We start from the raw sequence: 21,184 nt of genomic DNA, 5'->3' as shown, positions 1-21,184 counted from the left end.
GTTGGCGATCTATATAGCCCGTGTTTTATATTGTATTGTCTTCTTTAATTACAATGTTTTAGTTTTACAAGCTAGTTTTATGTTCATATCTGTGATACTCTAGTATTTTTACTGTGCTTCGTCGACAGGTTTAACTCTTCACATTGTTTTCATTTTTGTATTGTATAAATTGTTTTCGTCACGATATGGCTGAGATATTGCCGATGTGACGTTAAATATTAACTCACTCACTCGGATCGGCTTATTATGAGATTCATGTTTCGGTTTGTGACCCGCGTTAGAACATGGAGATCGGTTCTTCCAGCTCTACCACTTCGGATCGAGATTGAGCCTCCTCCAGAGCCACCTGTATGTCGGTAGGTAGGCGAATTAGGGGTGGGTATTGCAGAGAATTTTCATATTGCGATATATTGCGATGCGAAAGCATATATTGCGATATGTATTGCAATATATTGCAAGAAGTATTTTTAACCAAAAAACTACGTATAATCAAGTTTATGCTTGATTTATAAAGCATGAACACAACAAAATCACAATGTTTGATTAAGCTTTAATAAAAACTTTTAATCATGACAAAATAAAAATGAAACTAATATTTGGCACAAATGAAAGAAGGAAATATCCGAAGATTTCCGAGCGTTACGAAGTTTTCCGAATGCAAGTTAAAATACCGGTTTTCGATCAGCGTATCGCAATACGTATCGTTTTCATGTCTGAAACAGTAAATTCTGATTATATAAACGACCCAAACGTCTGGTATTGTTATAAGGTAAAATGCATCCCTAAAACCATGAGAGAATTACATCACATTCCGTATTAAGATTTGCAGTTTTGCTCATGAGTCATAACGGTTAGACACGGTATGGAGACAGAAAGTCTCTATAGAATGGCGTTTAGCCGTTGGCTATGGAAACAGAGACAGAACACATTCGTCGTGAAATACATAACAGATTAATCTTCCATTGAAACAATAACAAATCAATTAAAAGAGGTGAGTCACCGAACGGTGCTGCCCGATATTCATCCAATCAAGAGGGGCGGTGGGGTAGCCTAGTGGTTAAAGTGTTGGCTCGTCACGCCGAAGACCCGGGTTCGATTCCTCACATGGGTACAATGTGTGAAGCCCATTTTGGTGTTCCCCGACGTGATGTTGCTGGAATATTGCTAAAAGCGGCGTAAAACCTAACTCAGTCAGTCATTCAATCAAGACACACGATATTCATCGAATCACAATACACAATACTCATCCAATCACGACATACACGAGTGCAAGGTAGGATTGAGGATTAACTAATTAAAACGATTAGTGGAAACATGTGACCAAAAATCAGGCTAGTTTCGCCCCATTGAATTTAAAAAGACATGTTTGGCACTACGAGCTCAGTGTGCGGGTTGTTCGAGCTCAACATGTAGGAAGCTAATCAACGCCACTCAGTTGCCCGTGTGGTACGAACCTGCCCTGTCTGTTGTTGAAGTTGTATTTAGAGATGGACTGAGACAGAGTAAAAACCATGTGAGTATAACCTTGGTGTTGCGTTTATTTTCGAATGTATGTGTGCCAGTACATGAATGTTACGTGGCTAGTTAGGAGTCACGGTCGTCCGACCTCTCACTCCGTGACTTAGCATCCTGCAAAGGACCAAGCGAGTGGAGCGCCAGAGCTACTATCTCCCCTAACAATATCGAACGACCATACTTAGTAGGTAACTGGGGTAGGGTTTACTGAAGCCCAATCGCCACTTACGACAGTATCATGCCATGCTCTGTTGAACACCAAAGACGTTTGCAGCGAGACTTTGTGTTGACCCAGTTTCAAGTATACCGATGCATTAACCCACTTGTTAGGTCGTCAATCGACTTCTGTGTCGCTGAGGGAACAACTGTTACAATCCCAAAAATGAAATGTCACTGTTACAATAGATTCAAACACAGTTATATGAAAAAAATTCAATATTCACAGGGTGACCCCTCCGTTGTCTATAACGATCACGTGAACGCACGTGCAAGTTGCGACATTTAAGGTGAATATGATTCTGCATGCAGATGTTTGTCCCTTTGGAGGACAATGCGTTCAACATGTTTTTGCAATAACACTTTAAATGTGGCGGTGCAATACTTTTGACGATGTGTATATTCAGATAGTAGGTAGCAATCATGATCCGTTAGTCATATGTATACCGGCATGTGATCGAAAATGATGTGCATGTTTCTAAACTGTTCAATATGTTTCTTTTGAATATGCCAGCTTTCACTTTGACTCAGTCGTTAAATGGTTGGCAGCTGTACTGTGATCTGTTTATTGGGAGGATCTCTCCTTCCCGCTTGCTTTCATCTCCTCCTTGGCAATTAGTGAGGCCACAAGTTGACCTTACATTGACCACATTAAAAAAAAAAACTAATGAGTTACAATATAGACAAGTATTTAATCAATTAGGAAGTAAATATTATACATACAAATCGATGGCTGATGTCAACGAATGTGTGATACCACTTCCTATTCCATACTCTGATTACAAATCTATCATTAGATCTTACATCCGTGATCTGGTGCGGAAGAAGTGGGACACCCAAGGAGGCATCAACAAGTTATATGAAATAAAGCCAACTATCGGTTACAACTACTTGGGCTGTTAGTCCAGACGTCATTATGAGACGATGTCGCATTGACCAAACAAGATGTACTCACGAATACGTATTAAAAGGTGCGGATCGTCCGTTTTGTATTCCTTGTGATGAGAAAATAACGGTGAAGCATGTCCTGCTTGACTGTGTTGATTTTTCCATCACAAGGGATAAATATTTCAATGTAAAATATGTTAGTGATCTTTTTAGTGTAAATGGGCGATCTTTTTGTTGCGAGGGGCGATAACTCTCCTTTTGAAATGATATGAGCGACGGTCCAACTTCTCGTTTCTGGTCTGGTTCCAGACTCAATGTGCGCTGCGACAACTTGCTACATGTTACTTAATGTACCATCCGCACCTATTATCCAGGTAGTTGTTTGCAGCAGAAATACCAGTCATAATAGTTTGAAATAAACGATTTACCCCTTATAAAATGTGTCCATCAGTCAGTGCTGTGAGTCATTTTATATGTTAATTTATTGATCCATTTCTTACAAACGTTTAACTCCATTTAAAGCTCTTAGAATAAGTAGTCATTTACAGAGATTTGTCTCAACAAACAACAGATCATTCTGGCCACCCAAGAGGATGTGTAGGATAGAATTACATGGCATATGTATCATCTTGTTTTGGTAACGTTATATTGACAAAATATTTCATGTGGCAGACCATATACTATCTAGCTATAGCTGTATACTCTAATTTTCATTCAACAGTTCTCAAAGAAACATTTACAGTTATGTCTGTTTGTTAGGACTTAACATACAAAGTGAGTTTAAAATCAAATATGTTTTTGATGAATTTAACCCTACAATCGTTCCATGTAGATATGTTTATGCATTTATAAATATTTTTACAAATGTAACAGATAATACTTATGTACATTGACTGAATAAAGTCATGCATGTGTAATGTAATACACACGCACCATCAGACAAAAATATCAGATAAAATTACAGCATTGTACAGTGCAGATGTCTATTGATGTAAAGAGAAAAAATATACTGACTTTATTAATTTAATTGTGTTAGAATTTGAAAAATCAGTTTACTCCAATGAAACAAAACACTAGGTCTGTAAAATATAATAATATGCGCTTTTTCATGACTATTATAATCATCTGATTATTGTGAAGGCAAGCTGTATCTACACACTTCAGCAAAATGTAAACCATTTGATGTTGACAACACTTCACAGTGCCACTTATTGTAAAGATTTAAACAAAGGATATAATCTACCACATTCATTCCTTCGTTTGCTGTACACGTGATCATCCCGATTCCATCACTGTCAAACAGTCTACCATTACCTATGCGTATCCCGTTTGGAAAGGAACTACAATCGCCAGCGGCTGAAGGAATGGTGTAAATCCAACTAGGGTCCATGCAGGGAGCCAAAGTAATGTAGTATGGTGATCTACCTTCAGTTGTTGGCGATCTATAGTCGTTTTTAATTGTATTGTCCGAATTAGAAATCCAGTTTTAGAGATAGATACTAATTATATTTTTGTGTCTGTGATAGTGTAGTTGTTTTACTGTCCTTTGACGACAGATTTTATAATATATACATGTTGTTTATATATGTCCAATTTATTCTCGTCACGATATGGCTGAAAAATTGCCGATGTGACGTTAAATCTTAACTCACTCACTCACTTTTGGAAAGGATTTTGAAAAGTGCCCTTAAATATGTAATTATCCTAGTATAGCTTCTACTGTGTCTGGAATATTATATTTTATGAATGAATATTTTAATATTATTTCCTTCTATTCAAAATTATAAGACAAACATTTTAGTATATATGTTTAATTAAAAAGCAGTCATTGTATAAAATTTGCAATATATATACACCATTTATCTATACAGTCATTTTGTATATCATGCACCATAAACCCTTACAAAAATAAAAAAATAGATTTCAGTTATGCCCATGTTTAACATTCTATCCATCGTATTTGAACATTGGCTGCATGTTACCGTTAGTTTACAATTACTCGAAAATTGTTTCTCACTTCTCTATATACCTGCTAAATATTTGTGTTGTTAAATTTTCCATTATGTACGATCCGACGAAATTCACATGTAGCATAACATTAATAAGACTTTCACATTCGCGCACCGCATCAGCTCCCCGCCGTACTGAATTACCTGAATGCTGCCCAATCGGCGTAATACTATATAGATTTGAGTACATGCAAAACTACACTGCAGGCTTAAAAGTATGATATTCAGACATCTAGTGCCAGATTTGATTTACCGATTGCAAAACGTCAACAAAACGACAAAATATGACCTGAAAACGATCAGCTGATTCCACCACCGCCTTTCTTCGAATGGCCATTTTGCTATTCATTAATGCAATATAAGCAGTCATGGCTATTCCCGGTGTATCATGGAATCACATAACAGATATTTCAGGATATCACGCTTGATATATCATTGGTCAAGGGAAAAGATATACAGTCCATATGCACCAGCGTGAACGTTACCGGTGAAGGTGAAGGCAATAATGGTTAACAGTCTCTAAGTGTAATAGTAACTCGTAAAGCTCCCATCGCGTATAGGACATGCGATGGACCGTCCGATTCAGCGCACCTAGCGGATTAGTGAAGGGAAGATAAATTCAAAAAGAACAGAACAGATCACTTTATCAGGCACGAGTTCACCGTTAACTGACAGGAACACATTGACATATATTATACTATTACTTCCCAGTGCTATGTCGAATGTAAATTTAAGATCACTACGTACCCTTTATTTGACCAGAGACATTTGCAGGTTTAATTTTCTGATTCATCATCACTATTTTGAGTAATTAGTTCACAGCAATTCAATATTAAACAACAGAAAATGTTCCAATGTTTCTTCTACTGGTGAAATTTGTTCACAAGATGGCGTACTACCACTCTCTCTTGACAACGTATTAAGTTTGTGACAAATAGCTTCTCGGTTGTATTACTTGTCACATGTCGTTAAGTGATTCTTGTCTGTTCACATTCTGTACATTCCGCTCATTGTGCATATGTGGGTTAAACGTTCAGGAACAGAGAAGGCTTGTGCTAGTTTCCTCAGACAGCAAATCCCCCGTTGACATATACAAATTGACTCGTGTTGAAAAAGACTTCCTGGTCTTTTGTGCTTTGTGTTCACTGCATTCATGTGACAACACAGTGTAATACATGATGGGGTCTTGATAATTAAAGCATGAAAGGTTTAACTGCTTTCAATTCATCGTAATATGCCCATCCAACATATAGCAATCTTTTGAATATATGTTATATCTGGAGTAGCAGCTCCTTAGTTTTCTGAAATCATCAAAACAGCATTGATTCATATACCCCAACCAGACGAAATGCTCGTCTTAAATGATATGAATAATATTTTCGATACTGATCTCAGCTTTTTCAGTTTTAGCCACTGACTGTAATTCGTACACTTTTGTTAGATGGATCACATATACTGGTTGGTTGATCGTGATCCAATCCAGCTATCCGGAGACAGCTATTTACGTGTCAAGAAGCGAGAGAAGGAGGAAGTGAGTTGTTTTTGCAGACGATCAACAATATCTGAAAAGACCCTGTAGAATCACACAATTCGTGAATCATTTCAAACATCACTTGTAGGTCCCTCATTTGTATTTTTTCAAGTATTCTAACTATAATTACTGTTGTAACGTAATCACACTCATGCAGGCATCCTGGTCTTTCTCAACTTATGGAATCCTAAAATAGCTAACGTTGGGCAATCAGTTGCCATGGGTATTCGCCCTGCAGCGTTGGTTGGTTGGTTGATGTGTTGTTTAACGCCGCACGCAGCAACATTCCAGCTATATGGCGGTGATCTGTAAATAATTGAGTCTGGACCAGACAATCCAGTGATCAACAGAATGGGCATCAATCTACGTAATTGGGATACTGTGACTTGTGTCAACCAAGCCAGCGAGCCTGACCCACTTCATCCATTTAGTCACCTCTTACAAGAAGCATGGGTTGCTGAAGACCAATCATAGTCTACATTTGGGTCGGCAGCGGTAGTTGCCAGTTTTCTAGCCGCACAATATAGCGAAAACACTAGTCTGTCTGTAAATCGCCAGTTGCTGGTAATGCTGTAGTGCTGCTGTGTCATTGGTGACAGTGTTAAAAACTGTGCAATATCATAGGATGAGATCCTTGTATCTGAGAATCCTGCAATATCGAAAGGGTAAAGGGCCCTTGTTGTTTTAAAATGACACATTTGGGTATGTTTTCTAATGTTACAGATTTACACTATATCTTATACACGATTAATTTCTGAAAGAAAAACAAAACACACTGCGAGGTACCAGACGGTAGCTCTCCATCGGCCATTTCCCCTAAGACATGTCCAACTTGTTCCTGAACGATGAATAGAGTTTTTTTCTGACTTCTGCACTAATTATAAGCATCTGGTTGTCTGACCTTTTAAGTAAACACTGATGAAAATTCTTCTCGAATAGGTCATCCTTCTTTTTTTTGTTCGAACAACACACGCTTTTCTGCGTTTCTTCGATCATTTTACACACTCCTTCTCTGGTTCAAATCCAGAAAAGCATTCACAACCAACAAAAAACATCAATGATATACAGAAGTACTATAAACATATCACTTGTAGAAATCTCGTTTCAGGAGGCAAAGAAGCTTACTGAAAGGACGACTCTAACAACTCCACTGACTAATATCGGGCAAATAATACACTTTTGACATCAAATAAGATATTATTAAGGTCGATGCCAAGAACGTTGAGATGATTATATTATTATATGGGTATTTATATAGCGCCATAGTCCACCCCATCTACACGCATGCTCAAAGCGCTTTGTTTTTATTCCCTCGAGTACTTGATGTCAATCTCAACGACACATCGTATTTCAATCTCAACTCCCGGGGGACCATACAACTCGTATAGCGCACAACTAGGCGCACCAAGTTAATGTGGCTTTCCCATTTTTTAGAGGTACCCATTCACAGCTGGACGGACAGGTACACATAGTCAAAGTACTTTGTCTACGTTTTACTGCACGTTGCTGTACCCGCATTGCCGTACTAGGTGTTTGCACGTATTCAAGTATTCATTTGGCCACCATCTGGTCATTTACCAGTGTGTGTGTGTGTGTGTGTGTGTGTGTGTGTGTGTGTGTGTGTGTGTGTGTGTGTGTGTGTGTGTGTGTGTGTGTGTGTGTGTGTGTGTGTGTGTGTGTGTGTGTGTGTGTGTGTGTGTGTGTGTGTGTGTGTGTGTGTGTGTGTGTGTGTGTGTGTGTGTGTGTGTGCTTGCGCGCGCGCAGCGTTGTGTACTGTGGGGTTGTGACAACACTGAAAGAGTCTGCACTCCAAAGATTTTACTCCCGGTGACATGTTGGCTCGATCCCGGCACCTCAAAGCTCGCTGGACCACTTAAGCCTGGCGCCTTAGACAGCTCGCCCATCATGCCCATCGCGCCAACTACGGCCCCGTGGTTGAGGAAGAAATTGTGGCTGGTGATACTTTTGAATAAATTTATGAAAAATCATGATGATATGGCTTCAAAGACATTCTGAAAGAGAAAATCTGGTTATGGAAAATGATTAAGCAATCAGTAATCAAATTGACAAAGAAACTCAGAAGACACTGTCTATGTCAGTGCAACTGCTGATATATCGTTTGATATTTCGAAGCAGATTACACTTATTCCGCCTTTCTCTGAACCAGTTTTTCTTTAATTTTGAAAAAATGACTGAAAGATGGGTACAGGAGCATTGGATCATATTATTGCACAACGTATTTAAGGATAAAGCTCAGGAAGTTCTTTTACCTTATCTGTTGACTTGATTTGATTATTAGATTGCGTTTTTGAAGGCTTATGAATTAGTTCCTGAAGTTTATAGGCACAACTTATAGTGTCAATGTTAGACAGACCGAGGTTTCGGCCAGGCATGCTCGGGTTTATAAATCAGGAAAGGGTAGTTTAAACCACTTACGCACGAGTCGATTCCCCAATGCTAAAGGATATTGGTTCTCTTCAAACTCTGCTTTTGTGTTCTATTTTGCCACTTACTTGTTGGAGGTTTTATGTGATGTTAATAGTGCGCCTTTCCTATTTGTGAATTTGAAGACAGATTTGGTGTCTGGGATAGTTACGCTTTAGGTTGTTTGGTTTATCCTGATGTTTGTCAGAAGATTACCACTTCGAAAAATACTGAAAATCTAGAAAAAGAAATTCAAGGTGGTTTTCCTTTATGTGTTGGTGCTCGTGCGAAGGCTTACCAAAGTAATTACCAATTACGTAATTCTCTTGATCATTCTCTTGACCTGTCTAAACTTTCAAGGAATAGCACAGTTTATGCACCAAGTCTGGGTGGGAACCTGCTGGTTAATTTCAAAGGAGAAGACCAAGAACTCAAAACCTTTGCCAATAGGGCAAACAATTGACATGGTTCTAGTTTGCTACTAATTCAACGAAGGCAGTTCCTGTTGATACTGAATAGAAGTGTCCTTTTAAATCTATATGCTTTGAGGCTAGCATTTGTTAGATAGATAGTTAGATCATTTGGGTGTGAACAAAGCTTGTAACGAAATTCAAACTCATTCCAGCCTTTGACGAACCTTTCAGCAGAGTCCTTTGCCCTCAACTGGATCAGGAAACCAGTGGACATGATCCAGCTTGTGTGCGTCTACGAAGTGGCAAGAAACTAGTCCTTCAGTGTCATTTCAAGACTCATTGATATGTGATTTATTTTAAGTGACATAAGGAGTCCCCTGTGAAAAAGGATGTAAAATTATGGTGTTTGTAGAGAGCCATTGAGTCGATAATTCAGGCGATGATTTTCGCCAACAGACATCTCAGCAAACATCTGGGAACTTCATTTTTTGTTCTGGCAGGAAACTGGAACAGTCCATGGAGAGGATGGTTTACAAGGGCTTCAGTTTGGTGGTTCTTTTGACGGTGCTGCAGACCGGCAAGGGTAAGTAACACTTGTTATTCTCCCAGGATCTACGTTTAAACACTTTATCATAAAATGGAGGTGAAGTACAAATTCTAGTTCTTTTTGAGTTGAGTCCCTTTCGGGATTCGAACCCACACCCTCAGAGTCAGGCACCTATTCGCCAGCACACAAAGTTAGCCGCCTAGCCCGCTCAGCCACTGCGACTTCCACAAAAATGGAAGTCGGACAACTGGTAGTCTAGACTGTGGACTTTGTGTACCCCTCTGATAAGTGTTAATTGGCACGGCTCCCACGGCCGAAAGCTATGATTACATAATGCCAATGCCCTATGCAATCAACAAGGTGATTGAACTGATGTCTCCTGTAATGAGCCTTGAATGACTGGATAATTCCAGCGTCTAGGGGCTGCAGGTGACTTGTTGTTGTAGGTGGCAGGAAGTGTATTATCACATGTGTTATCCCAAGACTACTTAAAGCTTTCATGAGTTTGGTCAATTAATGTCATGTCAATTAACCAATTAAGGTATGTATCCTACATGCAGTCAGTGTAATTGGCATTATAACCTGGGGAAAATGACTTTGAAAATGACTTTTGTTCTAAAACCCTTTGGCAACTGGCTTTATATCCAATTTGGCATTATAACCAGGGTATTATATAGGCAGGAAATCCGTTATGGCAAAAACATGGCATTATAGCCAGGGGGCATTATAACCAGGGGCATTGTAACCAGGGATGCACTGTATAAGTACAATTTTTATTCCTATCATATGATATCAATGATATGGAAACACACTCGGTTAATAATCTCTGTGTATCATCAATATGATAACAAAGTAAATATGTTTTTGAAATTTTCACTGTTAGCAACGAAGACCAAAGACTCATGAATTGATCAGTTTTACATTAGTGAGTGAGTGAGTCAGTAAAGGTTATTTCGTAAAATCTGTCAAAAAAGGTTATCACAGATAGAAAGTTAAAACTAACATGTAACCATTAAAACAATAATTACAATACTGGACAATGCAATATAAAAACAACCGTAGGCAGATCACTTTACTTTGGACCATGAGTTTTACATTAAACATCGAGTTCCACACATAACAAACTCCATGAATCTGATGACACTGGAGACGCAGACACATATGTTAATATTGTTTTTTATAAGAATGAAAAAGACATACTCGTCCTTGTAAATTTTCTGACACATAATAGAAGATGAAACTTGAAATCTTCGCACAAAACCCGTCAGCATCACAATCACTTGATTAACTGTAACTAATATTTATTAACAATCACCTTTAAAACATATCTTATAATTATAATTGTTAAAAGTGTACCCTGTTAGAAAATTTACCACAGGCAAGACTTGTTTAAGATACGATTTAGCGGATTTTATCTGAATACGTTTAAAATCAATATGCACCTACAGTGCTAGAATTTCTTAATTACCCACATGGGTACAATGTGTGAAGCCCATGTCTGGTGACCCCGCCGTGATATTGCTGGAATATTGCTAAAAGCGGCATAAAACCCGACTCACTAGAATGTCACATCACTTCTCCGCAATCAAGCGATTAAAATACATCAAACCTTCTTTAACATTTATAGGACTTTAATAAAGGGACCCGGCCGAGTCATACCAAAAGACGTTAAAATATGGTACTTGTTGGTCCCTGCTTGGCGCTCGGCAGTAATGGGTACAACAAGGACTGATCGGCTTAGTATACTGTCAGTATACTGTGTCTGAGTGGGGTATTCATGCATAACTGCGGCATGGTATCTCAGTGAGCTAGCACTATAAAACCAGCTTCACTCTGGACTAGTACAGGCAGCCACACATACACACGCATGCACGTCGTCATATATGAGCGAAATAATCTTAAGTGCGACGTTAAACCCCATTTCTCCTCACCTCACCTCAATAAAAGGGACAAGAAAAATGTTTGAAAGTTTGTGTGAAGAATCGAAAAAACAACATTAGCATTAAGAAGATCATAGCATTGACATGCCTGCTGTCCGTCTTAAAACTCATTATAGATAAGATACTTTAGGAATGAGTTGGTTGTTGTTAACCGTCGCACTCAGCAAGGTTCTAGCTATATGGGTGGTGGTCTGTGAATAATCGAGTCTGAACCAGACAATCCAGTGATCAACAGCATGCACATCGATCTACTCAATTGGGATACGATGACATGTTCAGCCATGTCAGCGAGCCTGTCCACCCGATCCCGCTTGTCGCTACTTACGACAAGCATGGGTTGATGAAGATAAGTCTAAACCGGATCTTCACGGGTTGATACTTTAGGATAAAACAGACATTCGAGTTTAATGAAATGTAAACCAGACCCCTTCATATTTTGTGTCAACATTGGGTTATTTTGCACAGAGTGCTGAGCAATCGTTGATTTGAATTTCAAAAGCTTCCTCCTGAGGTGCACCTAAAGTCATGATCATTAAGATCCCTGATTCAAAAAGACTATTTGTTGCCTATTAGACGAATCATTGTAGCTTGATTACTAGGACAATAACCAGAGTATTATTGTCTTGTCCTGAAAATTGATTTTATTACAGTTTACATGTTTTACTATCACGCATCCACATACAGCTCCGTGCAGCTATTGAAGGAATGTAACAACCATTGGCTATTACGTTAATTAACTTACAGTCAGAAATTCAAAAATGGGTTATAGCAACACGACAATGATTCACTAAACACGTCAATCCACCAAGATCTATTACACATATTTCTGGTGTACATAAAACATATAGGGACCAGAAAGCACTTGAAAATGCCAAAGGTTCAAGTGGTCTGACTAAGCAAGTTGTCTCCACTAGATTTCCACTTTCTTACTCCCTTGCTGACTATACAGAGGTTGAAGCGGAAGTGTTAGGGACGTATTGAGTAGCTTAGTGCAGTATCTGCAGCCCTGAGATGTAAGCTGGAGCCTGGTGGATATTATCAGGAACACTAAGATTACAGCAGTGACAAAGGCGCTGTGGTTTAGAGCAATGGGTAACATGATTATTTGACTGGCACTGCCACTGACACTTTCTGGATTCTTGCCAGAGACAGATGATATTCAAGCTGTGTCATTATTGACCCCGTTAATGTTGGGAGACATAGTCGTTTGTGTTTTGTGCATCGAGTTGATCATAGTCCAGCAATAACACGATCAAGACCATAGTGCGTGGATGTAATATCGTGTTGAATTGACTTTACAGGTGAAGACTACTTGGTGGCAGTGGCATATAGAGGAAACGACTCGTACATCAGCTACAGAGCAGGAGAAACTGGGGGCCTTGTGGAGATCAAGTATCCACACTTCGCTTATAGAACATCACGTCAATTAGGTCCTTTCTTGAATGGATCACACCTGATAGGTGATAAAATGCAAATCACGAGTGCTGTAGAAAATGCAGTTATCGTTGTTAGCGCAAGTGACGAAGAGATAGACATTGTAGTAGATGCTGACGGTGTATTTGTTCCACTTCCAGTATCTGCCCTTGGGACGAAGTACATTTTACCTTCAGGTCTCGCCCCAGTCAGTGGTTATCGATCCCTGTTACTAATAGCTACACACAAGATGAGCACTACTGTTGATATATTCTTTCGAATGAACAGAGGAAGTATTGACTTTACCAATCACCGTTACAGTGACGGCGATGTATTATCCCTTAAACTCAATCCGTATCAAACTTTGAGGATGTCCACTCCATATGATCTGAATGGAACGGTGATTAACAGCGAACACAGCGTAGCTGTCTATAGTGGTATTGAATATGCCTCTGACTACACGGTGTATGACCAACTACTGCCCATCAAGCACTACGGACAGGAGTATGTTGTTGCTGTAGATGACACCAAACTGGAGCTGCAGATCATCAGTGAACACAGCCACGTGCAGATCACCTTCAGTTCTGGAGCCACAGTCTCTACTGGCGATCGTCGTGTCTATAACCGCTCACTTGAACGGGGAGAGAGTCTTCACTTCACCGCCACAAGCCCGATACTGGTGACACTCAGTCGAGCAGATGGTTACAGTAGTTCCTTCACAACTGTACCACCTGTACACTCGTACGTCACACACAGATCACTCTGGTTATATCGTAACGGTCTAAGACTAAACCTGAAGATACTAACTGACACTAGAGCGACCGTGAACGATCGTCTGACATGGAGAGGTATAGCGGGCAGCAATTACAAAGTTGGCACACTGGTACAGTCACAGTCACGACATTCATTTACATTCATATCCAGCGACTTCCCCTTCACTGTTCTGTCCTTCTATAACGGATCGGTCTATAACAGCGGCTACAAAGTGTCTGTAGATGAACCAGTACATTATACAGGTATGTGGAAGTTTCCTTAATTATGTTATGGTTATTAGCTCATAATGTCTTGAATATAATTTCACACCCAGTTGATTCTGTAGTTTGTACATGTGTGCCATGTTTTCCTGGTCGATCCAGATATCTGAAGCACCGCTGTGGGAAGTATACTGGACAAAAATAGTGAGGGATATATGTAAATTTAAAACAATTATGAATAATGATCTATTTATTCATTGACATACTGATAAAATGATAATGATAAAAATACCAATATCCCTAACTTATTTTGCCAGCATGATAATGACGCATCTTTGTCAGTACCATATCTCCGCGTATGGGTTGAATTCAACTTGGATACATCTAAAACCTGTAACACTTTGAAATTGCTTCCAACAATTTGCTTACATGCCATGGCGTTACTAAACTAATTTTCAAAAGGTTATAAGACATTCACTGTTCTTTCGACGTTGATAATGGCTTCACTGACCTATGTCAAAGACATGCTCTCTGTTTCTATTGTCTGTTAGTGAGTTTTACTTTGAATTAACCGGCCCAATCATTCTTATGTGTCAGAGAAAGATATTGTGATAACCTTGTTAAATTTAGTTATCAGGATATCAAGTACATGAATATTACTATGACTCACAGGTCCAACGTACTTGGTGGCACTGGCTAAGGGCAAACACGGATTAAATCCTCTGATACTCGCCAGTGCTTGGGAGAATGGAGGTCAATGGCGGATACAGGATCCAAACTCTAGGTTCCGGGTCTGGTCCCGGTGCTTTAATCCATACAACACAGACTACTTTTACCCCATTGTCCAAGCTTACGCAGTAATTCTTGTGCTTGTGTTGGTCAGAGATGATGCTGTTCAGATCAAAGGTAACCTGGACTTTTACGCCTGGTTCTCTCCCCTTCCTGTGACGGCACTAGGCACGAAATACATCATGTCTTCCTGTCGCACACCGAATTACATGTCCGTCTTGCTGATAGCCACACACAGCAAATGGGCGGGTATTGACATCATCTTTAGACTGGAAGGCTACGTTGCCTATAAAGGCAGGGAGTACACCAACGGGGACACTCTCAGAATCACCTTATATAGCTATCAGACTTTCTCCTTAAACAGTAAATCTGATATGACAGGAACCATCGTTATGTCAACGGAGACACTAGCGGTCTATAGTGGAACATACACTGAGAGGTATGACGTATTTAATACTTTCGAGCAATTACTGCCTGTGAAACATTATGGAAATGAATATATTTTCTCTATCCATGATTATGACTCTCGAAGATACTCAAGGACCTCTTCTTACCAACTTCAAGTTGTTACTGACCACAGTGACACCAGCATCATGTTTGATGACGGTGATATCATATCAGTGGGTGAAGTTGGAGTGTATCGCAAAGAATATGGACATTTGGAATCGTTCTACTTCAACACCACAAGACCAGCCATGGCCACATTGTGTGCTAATAAACGCCTTGGCAGTGCTGCTGGGTTAGTTGTAGTGCCCCCTGTAAGCCTCTACTCCAAGTTAACAACGCAAGAAGCCCCAGGTACCATGCAGATTTTGACAGACCAAGAAAACAACAATGTGGACGTTCAACAAATCCATGACACTGGCTCTACAGTTTTCATCCCTCCGGTGACATGGAAGAATCTGTCAGGTACAAGATACAAAGTGGGAACATTGAGAGGTAGTAGTTACACAACAACAACCATCCGTTCTAATTCTACCTTTGCTGTCCTTGGATACTATTACAAGACCATATACAACGGAGGGTACAGTTTTAGGACATATCGAGATACAGGTTTGTCTGATGTACATATATATGTAGAGATTAACATCCTACATTTCAGTGTTGCATTTATCTCAATTATAGGTGGACACTTGATTTCTCTTCCTTCTGTCTATAATCTACCCATGTACATGTCCCCATAGATATATAAAGATGATTCTTTAAAGCAAAAGAACAACAACTGAATTAGCGTGTCGATAAGCTTTTACTTCCTATCCAAATTGAAAGTTCAGTTTCCGCTACTTTTTGTAACAGCATATATCTATGTGAGAAACTGTAAAGTGAAAAATTGCCAAAATTGGCATAAAACAACTCCATCTTCTGTACTATGAGAATATATGTATTACTTGGTATACTGTAATGCCTCGTTCGTCTCAAGATAAGCTTTACCGAATGATTCCAGAAAACTCTGCACCAGATGAAATTGGCAACTTAAATACCAGTGGAATGTTTCAAGGTGAGGAATTAATGTGATTTTCTTGTTTGTTTGATCACAGCTCTATCACAGATTTAACTAACAAAAGCAAATTGATGGGTGATATGTTTTCACTCTGTGAAGGTTCAGGTTCCACTACTTTTTAAAGATTATATATCTATGTGAGTAGGCAACTGAAAAGTGAAATAATGCCAAAAATTGGCATAAAAACAACTTCATCTTCTGTACTGTGCGAATATATGTACTACTTGTAAAGACTCGTTCATATCAAGACAAGCTTTACCGAATCATTCCAGAGAACTCTGCACCAGATGGAAATGGAAGCAACTTAAATACCAGTGGAATGTTTCAAGGTGAGGAATCAGTTTGATATTCTTGTTTGATTGATCAGCTCTGTCACAGATTAAGCTAACCAAAGCAACTTCACGGGTGATATGCTTTCACTCTCTGTCTTTTCGCCCATCCTAGCGGTGTTTATACTGGTAGTATATCTGTGTACGATTACCACTCTTGATACTGCAAAGACGTCTATGTTGTTTAAGATGAAGGAAAGGAATTTGCATCAGTATACAAGTAGAACTTTTTCAATAATATACCAATCATGCAAAGGTTTATATTTATTTCCCGCTGTGAAATTATGATTACTGAGATTATATTTGCTAAACGAAACCTAGTCTCGTGTACGTTAGAATATACTAATATCCTACCGAGACAACAAATTCTGATCGTCATGGTCCTACGTCTCCTTTGTGAAACTTGTCAAGGACTAATCATATATGTGAAAGATGAGAATACGTTATAGGCCTGTATCAAAAGGAATGTGTAGAATATTCTCTCACTACATGTTAAACAATGCATTTCTATAGTACTCTACTAGTTTTACTGTCCATCGTCGACAGGCCTTAATCTTCAAAATATATTCATCGTTATTTTATAAAATGTCCTCGTCACGATATGGCTGAAATATTAACTTACTCACTCATTTCTATAGTGCCTAAAATCGATCACTAAGGTGCTCAGTGGCGCTGTACAAAGTTAAAAGAAACACGTTGTAAAGACAGAAACACAGATATAGTCAGTTTCTGTATACTTTAGAGCTGATTTGAAGTTTGTGTTGCCAGTGCTGATCTGAGAGATAGGGGAAGACTGTTCCAGATGTGGGGAGCTGCGGAAGAGAAAACTCTGTCATACTACTATATGTTACCGCTCTCCAATGCTCAGTGCCATTTCATGCTTTGATTTGTGACCGTGTGAACGACGTGAAAGAATATATTTCCACTTAAATGCTAGAATGGACATTGCTGTCCTTAATGTACAAAACATGTTTATGCTGTTTGTGGTGACAATACCTTTACACGGACGTAACAGAAGGCAATAATGTAATTTCCCTCTTGGTCACCATAAATATCCCCATGTCAAACCTGGCCAGAAAGTTACTGTATATGTTAGAGATAGGCATACATCCCAGGCTGTCATTCTTTGACTATATGTTGCCTCTGCTGTGCCATTTATGCCCTTATAACCATGTATAAGACGTGAGAAAATATGTTTCTATTCGAAATGCATGACTCATAGACATTCTTAATCTTAAAGTGAGTGAGTATGGTTTTCGCCTAATCTTAAAGAAGCAACTACGTCAATGTATATTTTGTGATGCACTTGACGTTGACATCACTCAGTAATGACTGCCAAACGTTTGCTAGCACGGCAGTGTGTCTGTATATCTTGACGTGTGAATTCTACAGAAATATCACAGTCCTTCGTACGTAATATATCTCTTTCTTTCCTAAAACAAATGTGTAAATTTCAGCTGACAGTCCAAACAACGCTGCAGTGATTGTGGGTGTAGTCTGTGGGATTGTCATTGTGGCTCTCCTGGTCGCCTTTGCGGCATATGTGTTCTACACGTAAGTATTTGTCTGCTTACAGTAAATGACAGTTCTTAAAAAAATGACTTGATAACACTTTCTGCAAGCATCGCTGATAGCAACCTTACAGACACATAATACAGTTACTACTGCAAGCAAAACTAGGTGCTGCCAATGGCAACATTCTAACTAAATGTACCTTCACGGACATGGAAGTAGTGATTGGATGCATGAGCAAGATAATCTGTTTAATCTCACCATCCGGTCCTCATTTTTTTTGAGAATCCTTGACAAACAGCGTGGCATAAGGACATACATTGCGCTTGGAAAATTTCAGAAGAATCTTAAATTCTAGATCTCTGACACAGTCCTAGTCCTGATCTAGTCCTGTCCAAGTAACACGCTTCAGTTGTTGAGGATTACACTCACACAGGACTAGATATATGGCACTATTGCGGTACTCGGCAACATTATACTATTTGGCGGCGATCTGGAAAAATCATGGATCAGACAATCCAGTCATCAACAGCAAGGACATCGAACTATGCAACTGGGATACGATGACATGTGTCAACCAAGTCAGCGAACCTGACCACTCGATTCTGTTAGTCGTGTCTTCCGGCAAGCAAGAAGACCAATTCTACCCTGGACCTTCACGAGTGAAGTCTGTGGACCCCATACACGTGTCCAATGGTTTCGCTTTCTCGGTAAGCGTCTTCATGCATAACGCAGGACTTCATTACACATCAACATTGTTTGTTGTTTGACGGCGTTCTGAGCAATATTGCATCGAAACGACTCATTATCCTAAATAAATCATCATGTCTTGCCCAACAAGGAAGATGCAGACTGGGTATATTTTTAGAATATGTGCTGTTTGGATGTATTTTCAGATTGACGTAAGGCTAACTATGGTCATTACAATGTGTTTCAATATATTATTGTAGGCGGAGGAAGATGAAGCCAGTTGCAGAACAAGGAGCTGATGCTCCTTCAATCTCCAGGAACATCTACGCGGAGCCTGATATTGTCGCTGGAGGTGCAGCAGGTGAAGACACGTGCATGGAGACTTACATTTAACTCCACACCTTGCGACATCAACATCAACGACATTACTGCCAATATGTCAATTTCGAATGTTAATCAAATTAAGCATGAATCGGAAGTTTTAAGAAAACATTGAGACATTATCGTGTCGTATTGTAAAAATCGTCATATTCCAACACTTTGAAAATTCATGTTGTACTGATTTGCCGGCGTGGTTATGGTTCATTTCACCCAAACTACTTTAAATAACCAGCACGTGAACATCCAAAGGATATGTGCAACTGCTATATATATCAGAATACAAACAGATTTGATTCATCACATGCACATCCAAATGACTGTCGTATATCGATGTTGAAACTAGAGATTTACTAAATAGAATCTGCTACAGTTTGAGCAAAACATAAAGCATTGCACAGAATATTAGAATGGCTTTCTTCACTTACATATCTGTTATATATGAATTTGTTTAGACTAAAAAAACATCGTTGTTTTCTGAAAAGCCTAAAGAACAGGAAGAATCATTTACCATGCCCCTTCTCTGTATATCTTTTTCAGGTGTGGTAGTATATATAGACACGGGAGTACAATTCATTCCATAGATTGTACTCGTGTGTCAGGGCGTTTGTATCCTTATTACAAATACATGTGGTGGGTGCTACCATTGGGGAAACATGCATACCTTTCGGTGTCATTGCTTATTTTTAGTGATCCTGCTATTTTGCACGTTCACACTGGAATCCATAACTTCAGATAACCTAGACTGGTTCAAGTCTGAATTTGACGTTGTGTATCTATCTATGTGAATGAATCGGGAAAGACGAGAGTATGTGAGTAGAGATTTAACTCATTTGTGTTCTATTTCTTGTGAACTTTATTTGTCGTTTTATTTTTGTTACAAATATATTGTTTATTGTTCCGTTTATTAAGTACACAGATGCATATGTGATTGGAGGTTTCAAATGTATTTTATCTTATGTTCATAGTTAATAAATGATTGAACATGCTGTACTATTCTGAATGGTCACTGTATATATGATTAAGTTTGTCAATATTAACAGATTATACAAGGGCTTTAATACAGAATCTACATATATTCCATTTCAATGTCAAATACGTTCTCGTCACGATATGGCTGAAATATTGCCGATGTGACGTTAAATCTTTACTCACTCACCCACTCACTTTCATACAGACCTTTTCAGACTGCACAAACGGTGTTCCTCAAAATAACAAAACAACATCCATAAATTATCCTCTTTATGTGTACCACTTCCAAATACCATTGAAACGCTTTATTTTTTTTATTGTTCCATTTATTAAGTTTGGTTTGGTTTGGTTTGGTTATTTTTCAACGCCGTAGCTATATGACAGCGGTCTGTAAATAATTTCGTCTGGGCCAGACAATCCAGTGATCAACAGCATGAGCATCGTTCCACGCAAACGGGATCCCATGACATGACTCCACTGGAGTCTGGAATATTTATGAATAGCTGCTATGGAGCCTGCAAACGCAATTTAGAAAAAAAACTTGATTCTGGCAACCACCAAGGCCTGAGGCTCTGCCTTTGAGCTTTTATGACCTCTCCGGTAGACAGTCTGTATCAGTAGGCTAACTAACCTTCCCTTGAACAACGCCGCATTAAACTTTCACTGCAGTATGTAACTAAATTACGTTCCAATTAGTCGAATCCAGCATACAATTGTGTTTTCAACCCTCTCTATGAAAATCTGTTTCCTAATTTGCCAAACCTGGTTCCACCACTCAGAGTCAGAATTGAACCACATATATATGCAGCTAAAATTGATCTCGATGTCATAGCACCTTATCGACTTCTATCTTCGCCACCGTGACAGATGGTGAAACCACAGGTCGACCTTACCTTCTCCAAATTTAAAAAGTCTAAAAAATGCTTTGGCGTTCCTACAGTAATACAACCAGTTATGTTCCAAGTATAACACCCATAGATCCATTTTCAAAGACGGGCCCAAGATGATGACCAGTGCTACAGTCATTGGATCCAAGAGTGTCTCCTCCAGAATTCCCGACAATAGTTCCATTTTCACTGCTGAGACCGAAGCTATCTTCACAGCTTTGACCTATATTAAACAACAGAACCGTTCTAAAAACGT

General features: G+C 39.1%; 1 protein-coding gene across 1 annotated transcript; it reads left to right on the top strand.

Annotated features, from left to right (window-relative positions):
• The first annotated feature begins 270 nt into the window (after positions 1-270).
• On the top strand, positions 271-19,999 carry LOC124283914. Its single transcript, XM_046719952.1, has 8 exons — positions 271-356; positions 9,497-9,579; positions 12,785-13,912; positions 14,543-15,712; positions 16,104-16,157; positions 16,409-16,489; positions 17,947-18,043; positions 18,952-19,999. Exons 2-8 carry the CDS (start codon positions 9,513-9,515, stop codon positions 19,082-19,084), a joined length of 2,730 nt encoding a protein of 909 aa, XP_046575908.1. The 5' UTR covers positions 271-356; positions 9,497-9,512; the 3' UTR covers positions 19,085-19,999.
• Positions 20,000-21,184: the final 1,185 nt, after the last annotated feature.

Source organism: Haliotis rubra, unplaced genomic scaffold (genome assembly GCF_003918875.1).
Source record: "Haliotis rubra isolate DU_JTF1 unplaced genomic scaffold, ASM391887v1 Scf1098, whole genome shotgun sequence".
Classification (NCBI taxonomy): Eukaryota; Metazoa; Mollusca; class Gastropoda; order Lepetellida; family Haliotidae; genus Haliotis; species Haliotis rubra.
Note: the sequence above shows the minus strand (reverse complement) of the source record. Positions and strands in the feature narration are given on the sequence as shown.